This window comes from Aquarana catesbeiana, linkage group LG11 (genome assembly GCF_042186555.1).
Source record: "Aquarana catesbeiana isolate 2022-GZ linkage group LG11, ASM4218655v1, whole genome shotgun sequence".
Classification (NCBI taxonomy): domain Eukaryota; kingdom Metazoa; phylum Chordata; class Amphibia; order Anura; family Ranidae; genus Aquarana; species Aquarana catesbeiana.
This window is the reverse complement of record NC_133334.1, coordinates 218726481-218745017: the sequence shown is the minus strand read 5'-3', so window position 1 is coordinate 218745017 and position 18537 is coordinate 218726481. Positions and strand designations below refer to the sequence as shown.

Below are 18537 nucleotides of genomic sequence, written 5' to 3'. Positions count from 1 at the left end.
TTTGTATCAGTGTGTTGCAGTAAATGAACAGGCCTGAGGTGAGCTCTGATGAGTAACTAGAAGATATATATATATATATATAGGACAGTAGGAAATGCTCAGTGACCTACCCACCCAGTATTAGCTCCACTCCCTTCAGCTCTCCATACTACCGGCACATACTAGGCAGCCAGCATCTTCACCAAGCCTGCCCCATTGCCTAGGCATACATTCCAGGTGACATTATTAGTAATAATACGGTATAGCAATGGAAGTCACATGACCCTCCCCTCTGTCGTTCACCTGCACAAAGCGAACCGTGTTGAAGCCGCCTCTGCTACACCCTGATTGGAGGCTGCATGACCTTTCCCCTCTACGCTGGTTGGTCGGTAGTAAAAGTGATGGGCACCGAGCCCAGCCAATCAAAAACGCCCACTTTGTTCCTGTTTTAGAAGACGTTTGCTGGTTTCAGGGTGTTCGGTATCTGCTTCCCCTCCCTGTCTTCCGCCGTAAAAAGTTTCGGACAGCTGCACCCTCTCTGAGCTTCCACAGCAGCCAAACGCCGCCGGTCTACGTCACTTCCGCACGACATGACATCAGGCATGGAGACCCCGCCCCGTTTAAACAAACTTTATTATTCGGCGCACGGTGTAAACAAAAAGCTTATGCTGCGCGGGGTAGTGTGAGGAGGCGATTCCAGCAATGTTTTACCATGTGAGTATAAAATATCGTTATCTGCGATCGTTATTCTGTATAAAGGAGTGGGGGGCTGCATTTACTTGTCGCTGTGCCCTGGGTTGGCGGGTGTAATCTTCTTTTATGTTCGGAGTCATTGGATGATGCAGAGTGTCTCCATGTGCCCAAATCCCGATCACTGGAGGATGATTTACTAACACTGGAAAGTGCAACTCTGCATAGAAACCAATCAGCTTCCAGGTTTTGTTGGCAAGCCAGATTGAACAAGCTGAATGTAGAAGCTGATTGGCTATCATGTACATAGAAACTTCTACAATCTAAAGTGGAGTTCCACCCAAAAATGGAACTTCCACTTTTTGGAATCCCCCCCCCCTCCGGTGTCACATTTGGCACCTTTCAGGGGGGAGGAGGGAGCAGATACCTGTCTAATACAGGTATTTGCTCCCACTTCCTGGCATAGATCACCGTGGCGCTTGCGGTGACCTACACCACTTCCGGCTCCTACCCCGTCCTCCCCCGCTGTATTCTGGGATACACAGAACACAGCAGGGACCTGCGAGGACGCGCAGTAGGGAGCCAGGAAGTGAAGCCGCGCGGCTTCACTTCCTTATTCCCTTACTGAGGATGGCGGCTGCAGCCGAGAGCCGAAGGACGGATCGGCTTCGGCTGCCAACATCGCGGGCTCCCTGGACAGGTAAGCGTCCATATATTAAAAGTCAGCAGCTGCAGTATTTGTACTTGCTGGCTTTTAATATATATATATATATATATATATATATATATATATATATATATATATATATATAATTTTTTTTTTTTTTTTTTTTTCCAGCTCCGCTCTAATTGTCGGCTCTCATCTAACGCCCTCCCGCCCATGCCATAGCTGAAAGAAGGCTACAGTGTGGCCTTAATTTGTCAGGAGGGCGTACATGGACATCCTCCTGTGATCGCTGAGTCCTTAGAACACAGCTGATCACAAATCGGGGAAAAGGGCCAATCACAGTGAACGTTTACCATGTGACCAGCTATGTCCAATGACAGCCGATCACGAACGTAGACACAAGATGGTTATCGTTTTTTCTTTCCTCACGCTGACAGCATAAGGAGAGCCGATAACCGGCTATGGTTGCCACCTCATCCCTTTAAACCCAAACACATATTCATTACACAGGTTCTGTGGCTGACTAAGTAATTAAACTCACTTGGTGCCTTATCTGCATTTAATTAGCCTCAGAACCTGTGTAATTCAAAGGTGTTCAGGTTTAAAGGGATGAGGTGGCAACTCTTTAACTGGCTTGTGTTAAAGGGGCTTCAGCACTGATTATCAGTGTCTTGATTCAGTGCAGCCCCAACAGTGCCGCCTCATTAGCGCCCATCAGTGCAGCTTCATTAGCGCACATCAGTGGAGGAGAAAAGTTACCTGTGTGCAGAATTTTATAACAAACTATAAAAAAATGTTTTTTTTTTTTCATAATCTCGCAGTCTCCGATCTAAATCATCCCAAAGGTGTTCTATCGGGTTGCGGTCAGAACTCTGTGCATGCCAGTCAAGTTCCTCCACCCCAAACTCGCTCATCCATGTCTTTATGGACCTTGCTTTTAGTAATAATGGTCCTAATACTTTTGGTAATATAGTGTATCTGGTAGCAAATCCAGGCCGCTGGAGGAGATGTAGAGGCGGTCCGCCCCAAGCTGACATTAATCCTGCCCTATAACCTGGGGGTCCCGGAACTTCTCCTCCAGTGGGGCTGATTTGCTTCCAGAAATGTACTGTGAGTTTTAACATTGTTTAACCTGACTAGATGACACTTTGATCCCTTTGTATACACACACACACACAGGAGCAGTGAGGGAAATTGAATGCGATTCAGACAAGAATACACAGCATTCCTGTTCAAATCGCGTGTGATTCTTTGTAGTGCGATATGCACCGATTTTTTTTTTTTTTTTTTTATCGATGCATATCGCACTGGCACTCGCTCAACCAGGAAGTGGCAAACTAATGTAAGATATATTTTTTTTTTTTTTTTGTATCGGCATGAAGAGCTGTAGGCTGCTGTAATTTTTTTTTTTTTTTTTTTTTTTTTTTTTTTTTTTAGTGCAAAGTGGGGAAAGGTTGACTTTAAGGAAACTTGTCCTGAGAAATGCCACTCAGCCATCAATAGAGTGCTTGTAGACAAGCATCTACAGGAGGCTAATTTGCACCAAAAACTGGATCCGGCCCTTGTAAAGGGGCCTAAAACTAATTTTCTCTTCAGTAGTACACTGCTCTCGAGATATGATGTGGACTATTCAGACAAAAATTTCCAAAGGGACACATTTGAACATTTATTTCTTTTTTGGTTAATTATCGTTACATCTAATTTTTGTTTAATCAGTACAGTATTCATCCTTTAAAAATTGAATGAGCAAATCCACGCATGGATCGGATACAGTGTGACCATAGACTGGGCATAGACCACAGCTACGAATGTGGGAAGGTGTCCTCTGTCACTCCAAAAATGTTCTTACCATTTTAGACATTCTTGTTTTTAACATTTAAAGAGGACACAGAAAAATGTGAATGATTGTTCGTCCGTTTTTTTTGTTTTTTTTGTTAATAGTGTATACTAGGCTTTGCTTCCAATGCTTTGCTGCAAGCCTCTGTTCCAGGTTTGAAACAAATAAAAAAAAAAAAAAAAAGGCTCTGGTAGTGAGAGGGTTACATTAAACCAATATTATTACGTATGGATTACCTTGTTTCTCCACTCCTTATTTACTTTTGTATATGTTGTAGAAGTGTTCATGTAATAGTCATTCTTCACTGGAATAGATTTGCAGACACCTTGTGGTGGAAATGGTTTCCTGTTAATATAACTCTCCTTTTTCTTGTATTAGATCTCCCTCGAACATGAGATTCTTCTACACCCCAGATATTTTGGGCCAAACCTTCTCAACACGGTCAAGCAGAAGTTGTTCACTGAGGTAGAGGGGACCTGCACTGGCAAGTAAGTACATGCAACCGACAGGTGGATGTGGTCAGATTTTTTACATCTGATTATGTAAAGTACACCTTTCCGTAATAGCTCTCTAAGTATATAACTCAAGTGTAGTCTTGAGCACCCAGTGCTAGGGTGGTGTAATGTGTACATTTTAAAGATCAAGGCTGTCCCTTCCACCCTTTCCTATTGGCTTATGTCTGGACCACTATACCAAGAAAAAGGTAAGGCTCCACTCACATGAGCGCCAGCCAGCAAGAATCCACTGATTCTTACTGGCAGCTGCATGCATGCACACAGTGGGGTTGATTTACTAAAACCGGTGAGTGCAAAATCTGATGCAGCTCTGCATTAAAACCAATTGGCTTCCAGGTTTTATTGTCAAAGCTTAAAGTGGATGTAAACCCTCACATTTAACCAGTGAAGTGAACAACCTCAGATGATACACAAGGATAAAACAAATCTCCCTACATTTTTTTTTTTTTTTTTTTTTTACATATCTGCTGTCTTCAGCTTTCTATATTAAAAAGGGGGGCTCTGGGGGGCAGCTGCAGCACAGAAGGTTTTTCACCTTAATGCTTTAAGGTGAAAAACCATGACACTTTCCAACTCCTTTAAGGCATGCTTACCAAGATTATGATTTTTTTTTCTCTGTCATATTTTACGCATATACCTTGTGTCCATCAAGATTCATTTTGAGGTTGATTTCTAATGAACAATTCAATTTTTACATCGTGTTAGAATTTTCACTTCCTCATTCAGCACTAGGCGTGTAGTCTTGGCATACACTGGGAGACAGCTGATTGGAGGAAAGGCACACCCCCCCCCCCCCTCAACATAGGCAGAAGATCGAAGATACTTTCAGAGCTGTGCTGTGACGAGACAAGCTCTCTGCTAATCTATTTAAATAGCAACCTCCCACGACACATTTTCAGCTGCTTTTATCTCCCATCTCGGAGAACTTGTCAGAAGTTATCATGCTGATAACAGAGGGATGAAACGGCAGAAACACATGGGACTCAGGGCTTTGAAGAGAGAGATAAGTAAACACAACAGATATATGTGCATAGGTCAAATTTAATGAACCTGGTTTACATCCACTTTAATTAAACAAGCTGAAGTTAGAAGCTGATTGGCTACCATGCACAACTGAACCAGATTCCGAGAGCACTAGTTTTAGAAAATCAATCCCAGTGTGTCAGATTTGTACCCTGTACAAATCCATTTCTGGTGCTGTTCGCATGTAACTGCTTATCCAAGCAATAGAGCCTCTGACTGACCCTAGATGCAGATGCTGTGTAGTGTCTGGCTGCTCACAAACTAGCCGGAGCTAATTAGCTAGTTGGTATGAGGCCATAGCACAGAGTGCAGCATGTGTCCCGAGCATTTTAGTTCTTCGATTTATGTTTCCATGGTAACCCCATACAATGAGTAAGACTGTCGGGATGGCTAGCTTATACAGCAAGGAGACCAGGGGAGAATAGGAGACCTAAGATGTAACGTAGATTTGCAGATGTTACAGTTTTCCTTCGTAAATTTAATTTCAGGAAATAGGTGTATGCCTCTGAAATCAGTGGAGGGTCCCCAGTAGTGCTATTTTAGAATGTATCCACTCTTGTATTTACCAAGCTTTGTTATGGTACTGACCTTTAGTAAAATCCAGCAATGGCACATTGACTTTAAAGTGATTTGTAAAGGTCCGTGCAAGGGTTTTGCACAGAGTGGCCCCGATCCTCCTTTTCTGGGGTCCCCCACTTCTGGCTCTTCTTTATCGGGTGCTCCCACGAAGAACTTTTTTTTTTTTTTTTTTTGGGCCACCTGTGCGGGCGTGCTCCCGAGTCCTGCTGCTGCGTCCATTGACACAGATAGCAGACTCGGCCCCACCCCCGGCTCCCCTGTCACTGGATTTGATTGACAGCAGCGGGAGCCAATGGCTCCTGCTGCTATTAAATCTATCCAATGAGGACCTGAGGCTGGAGCTGCTGGGCTCGTGCTTGTCGCTGCAACAATCGGGTTCAGGTAAGAAAAAGGGGGGCAGCTGCAGCACAGAAGGTTTTTCACTTTAATGCATTAGACCATGAGACTTTACAACTCCTTTAAGGCATGCTTACCAAGATTATGACATTTTTGTCTTTCTGTCATATGTTACGCATATACCTCGTGTCCATCAAGATTCATTTTGAGGTTGATTTTCTAATGAACAATCATGTTTTATTTTACCGATACTCAGAAACCCTGTTAATCATATCCACTTCAATACACACTTATTTAAGTATATTTTCCCCTTTCTCTTCAGGTATGGTTTTGTAATTGCCGTTACTACAATTGACAACATTGGCGCAGGGGTGATCCAGCCTGGCAGGGGTTTCGTTCTTTATCCTGTCAAGTACAAGGCCATTGTCTTCCGGCCTTTCAAGGGAGAGGTAGTGGATGCTGTAGTTTCTCAAGTGAACAAGGTGAGATTTCATCTGACATAAATGTAAAACTCTAAATCTCCACATACGGAAGAGGAAAAAATATATATTTATACTACTTGCCAAAATATTGATCATTCTGTTCATTCACTTTTCATACAACTTTTTGTATTGTATAGCAAGGAGAGTGACATTACTACGCATAGTGTCATCTTCCTAAGTCAGGCCTACTAAGTGAGGTTCTCTGTCCTGTAAGCTGCCTTAACTCCTCACTTTCTAAATTCCAGTCTCTGGAACACAAGGATTATAGCACCATGCAGTGCAATACAACACAACCTGAATGGCTCACAGTACTGGTACTTCCAAGCTCAACCTTATTTCTGCTGTGCAGGGGGGATCATGGGCAAGTGAAATAAACTTAGACGTTATGTACTTATACTAGCCCTAATTAAAAATGTAATTTGTGAAGAAAAAAAAAAAAATTTATATATATATATATATATATATATATATATATATTATACAGCTGGCAACAAAAGTGAGTACACCCCAAGTGAAAATGTTCAAACTGGGCTCAAAGTGAGTGTCAACATTTTGTTTGGCCACCGTTATTTCCCATCACTGCCTTAACCCTCTTGGGCATGGAGTTCACCAGAGCGTCACAAGTTGCCACTTCAGTCCTCTTCCACTCCTTCATGACGTCATCGCAGAGCTGGTGGATGTTAGAGACCTTGCGCTCCTCCACCTTCTGTTTAAGGATGCTCAATAGGGTTTAGGTCTGGAGACATGCTTGGCCAGTCCATCATCTTTACCCTCAGCTTCTTTAGCAAGGCAGTGGTGGTCTTGAAGGTGTGTTTGGGGTTGTTATCATGTTGGAATACTGCCCTGCGGCCCAGTCTCCAAAGGATCATGCTCTGCTTCAGTATGTCACAGTACATGTTGGCGTTCATGGTTTCCTCAATGAACTGTAGCTCCTGCTGCCGGCAGCACTCCTGCAGTCCCAGACCATGACACTCCCACCACCATGCTTGACTGTAGGCAAGACACACTTGTCTTTGTATTCCTCACCTGGTTGCCGCCACACACGCTTGACACCATCCTAACCAAATACGTTTATCTTGGTCTCATCAGACCACAGGACATGGTTCCAGTAATCCATGTCCTTAGTCTGCTTGTCTTCAGCAAACTGTTTGCGGGCTTTCTTGTGCATCATCTTTAGAAGAGGCTTCGTTCTGTAATGACAGCCATGCAGACCAATTTGATGCATTGTGCGGCATATGGTCTGAGCACTGACAGGCTGACCCCCCCCAATCCCTTCAACCTCTGCAGCAATGCTGGCAGCACTTGTAAGTCTATTTCCCAAAGACAACCTCTGGATATGACGCTGAGCACGTGCACTCAACTTCTTTGGTCGACAATGGTGAGGCCTGTTCTGAGTGGAACCTGTCCTGTTAAACCGCTGTATGGTCTTGACCACCGTGCTGCAGCTCAGTTTCAGGGTCTTGGCAATCTTCTTATAGCCTAGGCCATCTTTATGTAGAGCAACAATTCTTTTTTTCAGATCTCAGAGAGTTCTTTGCCATGAGGTGCCATGTTGAACTTCCAGTGACCAGTATGAGAGAGTGAGAGCGGAAACACCAAATTTAACGCACAAATGGGCAAAATGGCTAATTGGGTCCAATTTGGACATTTTCACTTAGGGGTGTACTCACTTTTGTGTGTGTGTGTGTGTGTGTGTATGTGTATATGTATATGTATATATATATATATATATATATATATATATATATATATATATATATATATATATATATATATATATATATATATTATACTTTTTTTTTTCAGCAGCATGTACTTGCCTTTTCTCATTCCCATGCCAATTCATTCGGCTGCCAGAACTGAGTTAAAGAAAGCCTGATGTAAACTCCAAACTTGTTAAACTTGCACAAGGCTATAGACTTCCCCTCTTCAAGTGACAGCTCTGGGCAATCGCCAGCCACCTGTGCTGTCACATTGAAGAACGGAAGGGAGTCCCGTGCTTACCCATGCCTAGAAGTTCTGGGTATTTTTTTCCTTCGCTCCTGATGGCCAAACAAAGCAGAGAGAAAATGAAAGGAAAAGTATATGTGGCTGGGGGGGTAACTTGGTGAACCTCTTGCTTAGCCCTGCATGAGGAAAAGAGAAAGATCCCCTTTAAGAGCTGTGGTCAAAATTTGAATTAAATCTCGAACGTTTGTGTTGATCAGCATTTTTTTTTTCAATGTTTCTGCAACATACATTAGGTATGACAGTTTCATTTTATTTACTTAATTTTTTTTTTATTTTTTTTTTTTTTTTTTCTTTGTTACTAACTTGCTGTAACACAAAAAAAAAAAAAAAAAAGCTACACAGTAATATAATTGCACATAGTGCTGAGTAATTCCGTTGAATGCAGCATCTGCTGAATTCAGTATCTTGACCATTTTCTACAGCAGGGGTAGGCAACCCCTGGCACTGGTTACGCAAGAAGCACTCGAAGCCTCTTTTGCCGGCACTCGACTCCCTCCCCATCAGCAGAGCAGCCTAGGGAAGTGTCGGTGAGACACTAATGTATTCCAATTTCATAATTCCCCACGCCGCACCTGCCCTGAGAGGGGGAGGCACTGCGCCCCCACACATTGTAAAATATGGGAAACATTGTTTGTTTCTCTAGCTTTGCTGTAGCTGCCATCAACCGCTTTTGTGTTGGGGAAGAGATTGGGTGCAGTTCTGCTAGGGGGGGCAGTCCCTGTTTCAGGAGGACCACTGCTAAAGCCAATCACAGTCCTGCTAGCCCTGTCCACCATGTGGAGGAAGATGACTCGCTCGGTTGCCACTACCAATCTCAGAAGAAGGGATTCCACTGTGAGTGAGAAAACCACAATCGGGTGACAGTTTGTGGAATTACTGTTGAGCTTCTGGGAACTTTGTTGAAATTATTCCTGAACCCCTGCACTCTGTGTCCCTTTAAGCCACAGCCGGTATTCAGCGCAATGAAAATCGCACCCAACTTCTCAGCTGCGGGGGCCCAACTTATGATCCTGCACACAGGCCCACTGCTTTCAGAAGATGTCCTTGACCTGACCTCATCATTGTGCATCCATTCCAGATGCTTGTATGTGACATCACATGCAAGCATGTGGGCTGGATGCGAGCAGTGGAACAGCAGGATGAGTGTGCCAGGACAGGTAGATGTGTCTCATCTCTGCTTCCTTTTTCACTACTCTGCATATCACGCATATCATAGATGAGAAGAGGGTACAGCAGTAGAGCAGATGAGCAGGAGGGTGCAGCGGTGGAAGAGATGAGAATGGGCTTCAGCAGTGGGACAGATGTGAAAGGAGGTGTATTGGTGGGACAGATGAGCAGGGGGTACAGAGGTGAGACAGATGTGCAGGGGGTACGTTGGAGGGGCAGATGAGGAAGGGGGTTCAACGGTGGGACAGAAGAGCAGGGGGTTACAGTGGTTGGGCAAAAGAGCAGAGGGGTACAGAGGTGGGGCACATGTACAGTGGCAGGTCAGAGGACAAAGGAGGTACCATGGTGTGTCAGATGAGCAAGGGGAACAGAAGTGGGACAGATGTGCAGGAGGTACAGTGGTGGGGCAGATGAGAAAAGGGGTTACAGTGGTGGGCAGAAAAGTTCAGTGTTAGGACAGATGAGAAGATGGTTCAGTGTTGAGACAGCAGAGCATGGGGGTATGGCGGTGGGGCAGATGTGCAGGGTAGTACAGTGGTGAAATAGATTTGCAGGGGGGGCAGTGATCTAAGGTGTGGTTTTGCAGCAATTGGGGCTGATCTGAGGAGTGAGTGCAGGATGTTAATTTCTCACTACTGCTCAAGTAGTTTACAGCATTTACTTTATAAAAAATCCTTTTCGTGATTGAGAGTGTGAAGTTGACATTTTTTTTGTTATAAAATCGGCACTCTCAATTTCTTTGAAAAGATTTTTTGGCGCCCTGTGCTCAAAAGGTTGCCTACGTCTGTTCTACAGCATGGTAACACTATTCACTCCATGTTGTTTCTTTTGTTTTATTGACGTGGTTGAAGACTAGGTTTGACCTATGTGTTTGCAAATGAGTGTGCTACCATCCATGAATTATTCTCTTCTTTTAACTAATTTCTATATGAATGAAGGAACCTAAGGCTGACTGTTTTCAAAACAGCTCCTGTTGTAATGTGTATTATGTTTTGCTGGGTTGAAGCATCTCTTATAATTATAAAACCACTATGTTGTACTATTAGCACCGAAAAACAAACATGAATTTCTGCAGGTAGTCTATGGGAGATGTGAAGCTTCTGCCTTTAGTATGGTATTTTGTAGTAATCTATTCAGGATTGCAAAGTTTGTAACCCACTAATTTCTTCTTCTCTTCTTTTTGCAGGTCGGCTTATTTACAGAAATTGGACCCATGTCCTGCTTCATTTCAAGACATGTAAGTTTTTTTTATACCAGTTTTTGAACACTGGAACTGTGGCAGCCTAGCAGCAACTATCATGTTGTGACAGATAAGAGGAATTCTGGATGTATGGGTTACTGCACACTGTTGCTGACTGCTCTGCTTTGTTGAAATAAAAAAGGTCCTAAAGGACAACTTTACTCTTACTTTAAACAAACCCAAAAATGTTACTTTATTCAGAAGTTGTCATATCACCAGTAATTACTAATTCCTCTGTTTTGAGCTAAAAGCTGACAAGTTTGATCCTCCCTGGTCTGGTAAAAAAAAAAAATATTAATAAATTTAAAAAAAAAAATCTGTCTATCTCTATTTATGAAGGTATCTAACCGATCTTCTTGTTCTTTCAGTCAATTCCATCTGAAATGGAGTTTGATCCCAATTCTAATCCACCTTGTTACAAGACTGTAGATGAGGTAAGAGACCTGCTTATCTGTTTGTTGGCTAATGAGAAAAAATATCTTCAAATTGCACATGACTGACATGACCTGCATTAAGATAAAAAATGTCCAACTACATGTACCCGAGTCCTCTCTCAATTCAGCACTGTGCCCACCTGCAGCCCCGCTCTCCTGTCGTCCTCTTCTCACAGAAAACACTGAGAACAGCGGGAGCCATAGGCTCCTGGCACTGTGAGTCAAATCCTGTGAGGAGTAAGGTGGGGGGGGGGGGGGGGGGCATGGCCTAGCCAGGCTGTGTGCGTCTATGGGAAAAAAGGGATCTGGAGGAGGTTGAGAGCAAAAGAAGGTACATTTGAGTTATGAATACATATATGTGAATCCAAATTTTTATTTATTTTTTTTTCCTGCCTCTAAACTCCTGTAAACGCTTATGTGTTCATGGACACCTAGGCTGACATGGAGGGGTGTTTAGAGGCAGAAGAAAAAACATCCAACGCCTGTGAAACAGGCTTTTTTTGAGCTCAAGTGTACATGAGGCCTTCGTGATCTTCAGTAAGAAGCTTCAATATCGAAACTATATGCCAATAGTTGCATTGTTTTATAAGTACAATCGCTATACTTGCTTTCAAATTCAGTTTGGCTCCTGCCATCATTAAGGACCATGTACATTCAGCTGCTGTTGATTTGGGCTCAGACCAAAAGTTGGATAATCAATCTCTTCTAGGAGAAAGTACATATAGAATGTAAATAATGTAATTTATAAGATAAAATGCTGCAGGAAACATTTGTTGTGCATCAGTACCTTGCACTGGCTAATAATAATATTATTTCAGGTATTTTATATAGCACCCAGTGAGATAACTAAAAAAGAAGTATAGCGCAACCAAAATCTACCAGGTACTAACAAACTATACTACAAAAAACGTGAATGTTCCAATTACTTCAAATTATATAGTGTACAACAAAAATTCATTCACATTCCAAAATTGTGTAAAATCAAACTTTAAAGTCCAGTCAATAGAGTGATCACCACTGTTATCCAAATAAAAGTGCTCTGTATCTCCACCACCATATAAGTTGGCCGCTCGCCTCATGGCCATAATTCCTGCATTACCAGAAAGGTCGAAGCAAGCTGTGTTCCCCTCAGGGATATTGGTTCTGACAGACGCTTGGCAAGTCCTTACTCCTCTCTTCTCACAATGGGATACACCAGTCCTTAGACACTTGGGAACACCATTTGTATATGGGAAGGAAAGGAAGCACACAAGATTTAATGCTCTCCATTTAAAAATTGTAAGGAAAGTTGTAATAATAAAAGATAAGTATTACACTTACAGAGTGAAGCACTGCCGCCAGTGCTAACTTAAATGCACATGTCAAACACACATGCTGGCATTCAGCTCTGTAGCAAGATGGCTGCGGGATGATGTCATGCCCAAAACTCTGCCTCCCTATACGTGTTATGTCCAAAGCAGGGAGTCCTACTAAACAAGTCCCCGCTTTTGGATGTAACGTGTATAGGGAGGCAGCGTTTTGGGCGTGACATCATCCCGCGGCCATCTTGCTACAGAGCCAAATGACGGCATATGCGTTTGACATGCATTTAAGTTAGCTCTGGCGAAGGTGCTTCTCTCTGTAAGTGTCATACTTCTCTTTTCTATATTTAAACTTTTAAATGGAGAACATTTAGATCTTGTGTGCTTCTCTTTACTTTCCATATACATCTGGTGTTCCTGAGTGTCTGAGGACCTGTGTATCCCATTGTGAGGACTTCCCAAGCGTCTGTCAGAACCATTATCCCTGAGAGGTCAAAGCAAGCTGTGTTCCCTTCTGGTAATGCAGGGGTCATGGCCATGAGGTGAGCAGCCAACTAGTATGGTGGTGGAGGTACAGAGCTCTTTTATTTGGATAACCGTGGCACAGTGGTGATCACACTGTTTATTGATTGTATTTTAGAGTTTGATCTTACACAATTTTGGAATATGACTGTAATTTTTGTTTATACAGTGAACAATTTTGAGTTTATTGAAAATTTTTTTTTTTTTTGTAGTATGATTTATTATTTATTTTTTTTTTGGTAGATTTTGGTTGTGACACACTGCTCCTTTTATTCATTTGTCATTGAGTGTTGTGAATTCACTTAATTGGTGTTAGCTGGCAACATTACTTTTAAATAGTCAGATTATTCTGAGCACAGGTCACAAATTTATTACTGTGGTTGCGCTAATTGATTTTGTATTGCACTGGTCCAGATTTATATAGCACCAACAGTTTTTCACAGTGCTTTAGATATTATACATTCACATCAGTTGCTGCCCTCAATTAATTTGCAATCTGAGGTCCCTATCTCACATACACGCACACACCAGTTTATACAGGAGTCCTCTAACATACCAGCATGTCTTTTTGGAGTGCGAGGGGAAACCCACACAAGCACAGGGAGGACATGAAAACTCATGCTATCATGTTGTATCCTGGTTTGAATTCAAACTGAGGTGCTGCAAGGCAGGGGTACTAACAAAAAAGCCAATTTGCTGATACAGCTGGTATTCTAATGTCAGGGTCAAGGGGGCCAACAGGGCCACTTGGCAAATGTAAAACAAACAGCAAATTTCACAGAACAAACAGTGTACAGCCATCTTGGTTCACACTCTTAAAGTATTCTAAAGGTGTTTTTTTTTTTTTTTTTTTTTTTATGCCCTACCTTACATATTATGGTTCTGCAGTCCCTCCTGACTAGTTTTATCCCTCAGGCCATTTTAAACTAGACACGGTATTTTAAATGAAGTTTAACTAAAGATCTATATAAAAGAATCAGGACCCCCTTCCTCCTTGCTGGTGATCCATCTAGTGCTGCACCCCAGAATCATAATTCACTTTTTCCCATTGCCATGCCACATTGTTAACCAATTTTGCAGTCATCATAATGATTAACCAACATACTAATATCTCCGGCAGGATGTCGTCATACAACAAGATGATGAAATTCGCCTAAAGATTGTGGGAACCAGAGTGGATAAGAATGATATTGTAAGTAATAGATGTTTTTTTAGCAAGCTTTGAAACCCATTTCACGTATGCACTTGGAAAATATTGTCTAGTTTTGCTTTTCTTAAAAAAAATGGAACCTACCAATTTATAGATTAGGTCATTTTAAAGGGGTTGTAAACGCTTCTGGTTTTTCACCTCAATACATTAAGGTGAAAAACCTATAGTGCAGCAGCCCCCCAGAGGGCCCCCCCCCCCCCCCTTTACTCACCTGAGCCTGGTCTTTCCAGCGCAGAGAACGAGCACACCAGCTCCAGCCGGTCTCTCGGGTTCTGGTTGGATATATTGATAGCAGTGCAGCCATTGGCTCCTGCTGCTGTCAAACAAATCCAATGACTCAGGGGGCGATACCGAGTCCTGCTGTCTGTGTCAGTAGATGCAGCAGCAAGACAGGAGCGCGCCCGCACAAGTGCCCCAAGGGAGAGCGCTTTTCCAACAGGGCACTCAAAGAGGAGGAGCCAGGAGTGCTGCTAAGGGACCCCAGAAGAGGAGGATCGGGGGGCTCTCTGTGCAAAACCAACTGCACAGAAGAGTAAGTATGACATGTTTGTTAAAAAAAAAAAAAAAAAAAAGTAGGTTTAATTATCCTTTTTTAAATAGATTTATTTTAATAGTCTTTTTATATTAAAAAAAAATAAGAAAAAAAGTGTTTGTTGATTTTCTTGTATGCCCTTAAAAGTCAGTCTTTTACCTTTGTAATTCGTTAGCCGACACAGCTCCTGGCTTGAACATCTATCTGCAGAGGAATGCTGACTAGCACCTAAGCCACTCTTCTAGTTTCAGCTAGATGATTGTTGGGGTTTGTGGGACGAGACCTGTTAAAGGGCACATGTAAGGATAGGAATATGGAAGCTGCCATTGCTGACTTGTTTCATACATGTAGGTCTCTGGGCTATCATCTTGATCATTGCTTCACTACCTTTTTAGTCCCTGGCCTGGAACAAGTATGTTGAATGAGATTGAGTGGCTCATGTGAGAACCAACTTCATTCGGTAGAGCATTAGGGACACAGCCACTCCTCTAAATCTTCTTTTAAGTGCTTTTGTTGCCAGTTCAACACATGGGTTTCCCTCACAGGAATGTTTAAGCATTTCTCTGCCACAAAAACAAATGTGCATCTGCCTCCTGGCATACACTTGTATACTTTCTGCTCTGGCCTCAATCCTTTGGCCCTTGTCTATCTTCTCTGCCTTCTCAAACAATTTCTATGCATTCATCTAGAAGATCCATGCTGCACTGGCTTCCACCTGTATCCTATGTGGAGCCCTCCTGACTCCTGGGCTGAGTTCCTATATTGGGGCATAGAGTGTACATGAGCTGCTTTTTACTTCTAGAGGCCTGCCGTTCTTTAGTCACAAAAGTGTGTTGAAAAGTGAATCAAATTGACTCTGAACCATTTTTAGAAATTCTGTGTAAGCATTTGGTAATTATTAGACTGTACTTAAAGTCCAGTTCTAGGAGAATGAAATCCCCCAGGCTCCCTCAAGTGGTGTGACTGGTTCCCCCGCAGCCCACTTTGTAAACTGCAACTGGTTCTGGTTGCACTTCAACTTCCTTAGCACACCATACTGGGTGTAATGTAAGTGATGGAGCTCTTCAATTCTCCCCTAGATGTATTGAGCAGTGGCCCCCCCACATTGCACGGTTGGATTGTTTCATTATCCTGAATTTGGGCTTTACAGAGAAATCCCAAGAAGCAAGTAATCCATCAGCGAACTGCTTAATCTCTCTAGCCAGCATTGCAAGTCAGGAGCACTTAGTTTTACTTTGATATGATTTATTTATGTATTATTTTTTATAAAAATCCAGCACGTCCTGGTTTAGTGGGCTACAGAATTTTTGGGTAAAACTGCAGCACCTTTTCACAATTTATTCTGAGCTGTGCAATCTTTAAATTTGTTTTTTTGTTTGAGGATCAGGTCACAGAGGGCTTTGACAAAGGGGGGTTGCAGGGTTAGAGCCAGGGACTTTAACAAAATAAAGGATACTTTGATCTATAAGGGTTTAACTAGCAGGTAATTCGGCTCCACAGGATGGATGCCAGGATTAAAATTGTACCCTCTAAAAGAGAAATAAGTAGGTGGACATTTCTGTTATCCTCTTGAAAATGCCATTTCCCTGGCTGATTCTACATTTGGTATTTATGAATCCCAGGCATGGAATCAAAATGCAGTAAAGTGAGTCCTTACTGCTTCATTGGTTGTTGGTGAGTGACTCTGAAAATATTAACCAAACCAGGCAACAAGCATTTGCCAAGGGCAGCTTATATTTTCCAATGGAACTGTTGGTTTGTTGCTATGTAAGAAAGTTACATAAACCCCCACTTCTTCTACTTGCAGTTATTTAATTTGCACTAGAATGTCATACATAACATTTATGAGCTGGGAATCTAATGCTACATTTATCTTTTATTTATTTTTTCAGTTTGCAATTGGTTCTCTGATGGACGATTACTTAGGTGAGTGTCCTACGTGTCAAATTAATATTTACAATTTGTTTTAGGTTTATGTTCGTTATCTGTATTTATTTAAAGCGTATGTTGACTACAGAGTAGTTGCCTTTTTATTAGCTGTGAACCTACTACGCAGACTATTTATTAATTTAAAAGCCTGTGTTAAGGTGAACTTGATTAATTTTTTTAGTGAGGCACTTTAAGGCCATGTTTTAAATTTATCTTGCTCTTGTGGGATAGCTGCACATAAAACCTAAGTATGAGATTGGAAGATAATCTGTAAGTATTGCCTTAAAGGCCTGCTAGCCTAGACTAGGTTGTGGTAAACGTTTACCACAACCTCAACCTACCACTGTGAAGAGGGTGTCAAGCAAAAGCTCTTTGCCTTCAGACTTTTTCTCTGTGATTGAAACTCCAGTCTGAACAGTCATGTAGGTACAGAGAGAGATGGGGGTCTAGTATCTCCTCCTGAAAAAGAAAACCTGAGTTCCATATGTTGGCTATACATGTAGGTATACATTTATAACTAATGATTATTTGGCTTGAAGTGGTATTTTTAAACCCAAATTTTTGGGTTTGGTATTTTTTTTTTTTTTCTTTTTTCTTTTTTAGACTTTATTTTTCCCTGGTGAGCCTGCAGTAAAGTCTGTTTTTCAACAGAACAAATTGTCCTGCAGATGTAGCAATTACAGGGTTAAGACAAACCATTTTCTACTGACAGAGGTGCTTTCTGATCAAAAGGGAAAACCGCTGTTTGCTGTAAATGCTTATAAGGTGTTAGCTGGAGTTCAGCTTTAGTTTGTTAGGGTATCTAAATCTGTTAGTGCTTTGGTGTCAGTATTAGTAAAAATAATCCCCAGCATTAATGTCAGTGGGAGCAAAAAAAAAAACCAACAGCCTCTCTTGAGATTAACAATGCTGCTGTCCAAAGGTGCCCATGTGCTCCTTCATCAAAAGTGGAGGCACTCTAATACAGGAGATGTGTTACTGGCCAGATCTCCAGGTGAAAACGGAGAGAAAAAATATATAAAAAAAAAACTAAGGCAGCCACCACATTGGATTAGTAAGCTGCAATATATTATCTTGGGTTCGGTTTTAATGCTGCTTTAAAAAATGTACATGTGTTTTGGGACCTGAACATAATTAAAAGAAATACAGTAAGTGTCCTACTTACTAACGAGTACCGTTGCAGGAGCTCGTTCGTAAGTCCGACAAAGAATAAAGATCAGTGCTTGCAGACAGGCTTTTCGTTCAGCCCACTGGGTTGAATGGAAAAAAAAGCTGTGCAAACACATGTTCGCATATCAAAGGTTCTGATGTAGGGGGCTCACAGTAAGGCTACTTTCACACTGAGGCGCTTTTCAGGCATTTTAGCACTAAAAATAGTGCCGGTAAAGCACCTCTCATGCCTGCGCTGTGTGAAAGCCCAAGTGCTTTCACACTGGGATGGTGCGCTTGCAGGACAAGAAAAAAAGTCCTGCAAGCAGCATCTTTGGGGTGGTATGGGAGTGCCTGCAAAGCGCTTCGACAACGCAGCTCTTCTAACCCTTTCTTCAGCTGTTAGCGGTGGTTAAAAGTGCCCCGCTAGTGGCCAAAAAGCGCCACTATAACAGTGGTAAAGAACCGCAAAAACTACCAGCGCTTTACCGCTAACGCCGGGCGCTAGGCAGTGTGAAATAAACCTAAATGTTTCCTTTAAAGCTTGGGGCACCTTAAACAATGTTATTAACCATTTTTTTCTCTTGTGCCTCTTGCAGGTCTGGTGAGCTGATGTGGTCCACTTGCTGTCAGACGACGCTCAGTTTATTGTAAATTGTGTTTTTTATGTAATTTTTTTTTTTTTTTTTGCCCCATATGACAGTCACCACTCAGTAGCAAAGTTTGGTGTATTAGTTACATAAGGCTCAATTCACAAACCTGTAATGATATTTATTTGCTATAATTCTTAATTTTAGCAATAAGATCTGAAAGTAAGAGTCGTTATTTCAAACGCATACAATATAGCTTGGTGAACTGACATGATGATATTTGAAACCCGTAAGCTCTGTTTTCAAAGTGTTATTTTATTAAAAAAAAACTTCATGCAGTCTCGA

At 42.0% G+C, this 18537-nt stretch overlaps 2 protein-coding genes across 5 annotated transcripts in view; one reads left to right on the top strand and one right to left on the bottom strand.

Annotated features, from left to right (window-relative positions):
- The window catches only part of ZBTB3 (zinc finger and BTB domain containing 3), a 13612-nt gene extending 13017 nt beyond the window's left edge, over positions 1–595 (bottom strand). The window contains exon 1 of one of the 4 annotated variants that reach the window (XM_073605323.1): positions 283–595. The gene's annotated coding sequence lies outside the window, so the exon portion shown is untranslated. Of the gene's footprint in view, positions 1–110 lie in introns of all 4 variants that reach the window. The other 3 variants (XM_073605327.1, XM_073605326.1, XM_073605324.1) reach the window with 3 other exon arrangements.
- POLR2G (RNA polymerase II subunit G) lies at positions 538–18537 on the top strand. Its single transcript, XM_073605328.1, has 8 exons — positions 538–693; positions 3552–3661; positions 5949–6108; positions 10472–10522; positions 10894–10959; positions 13903–13974; positions 16417–16450; positions 18202–18537. Exons 1-8 carry the CDS (start codon positions 682–684, stop codon positions 18213–18215), a joined length of 519 nt encoding a protein of 172 aa, XP_073461429.1. The 5' UTR covers positions 538–681; the 3' UTR covers positions 18216–18537.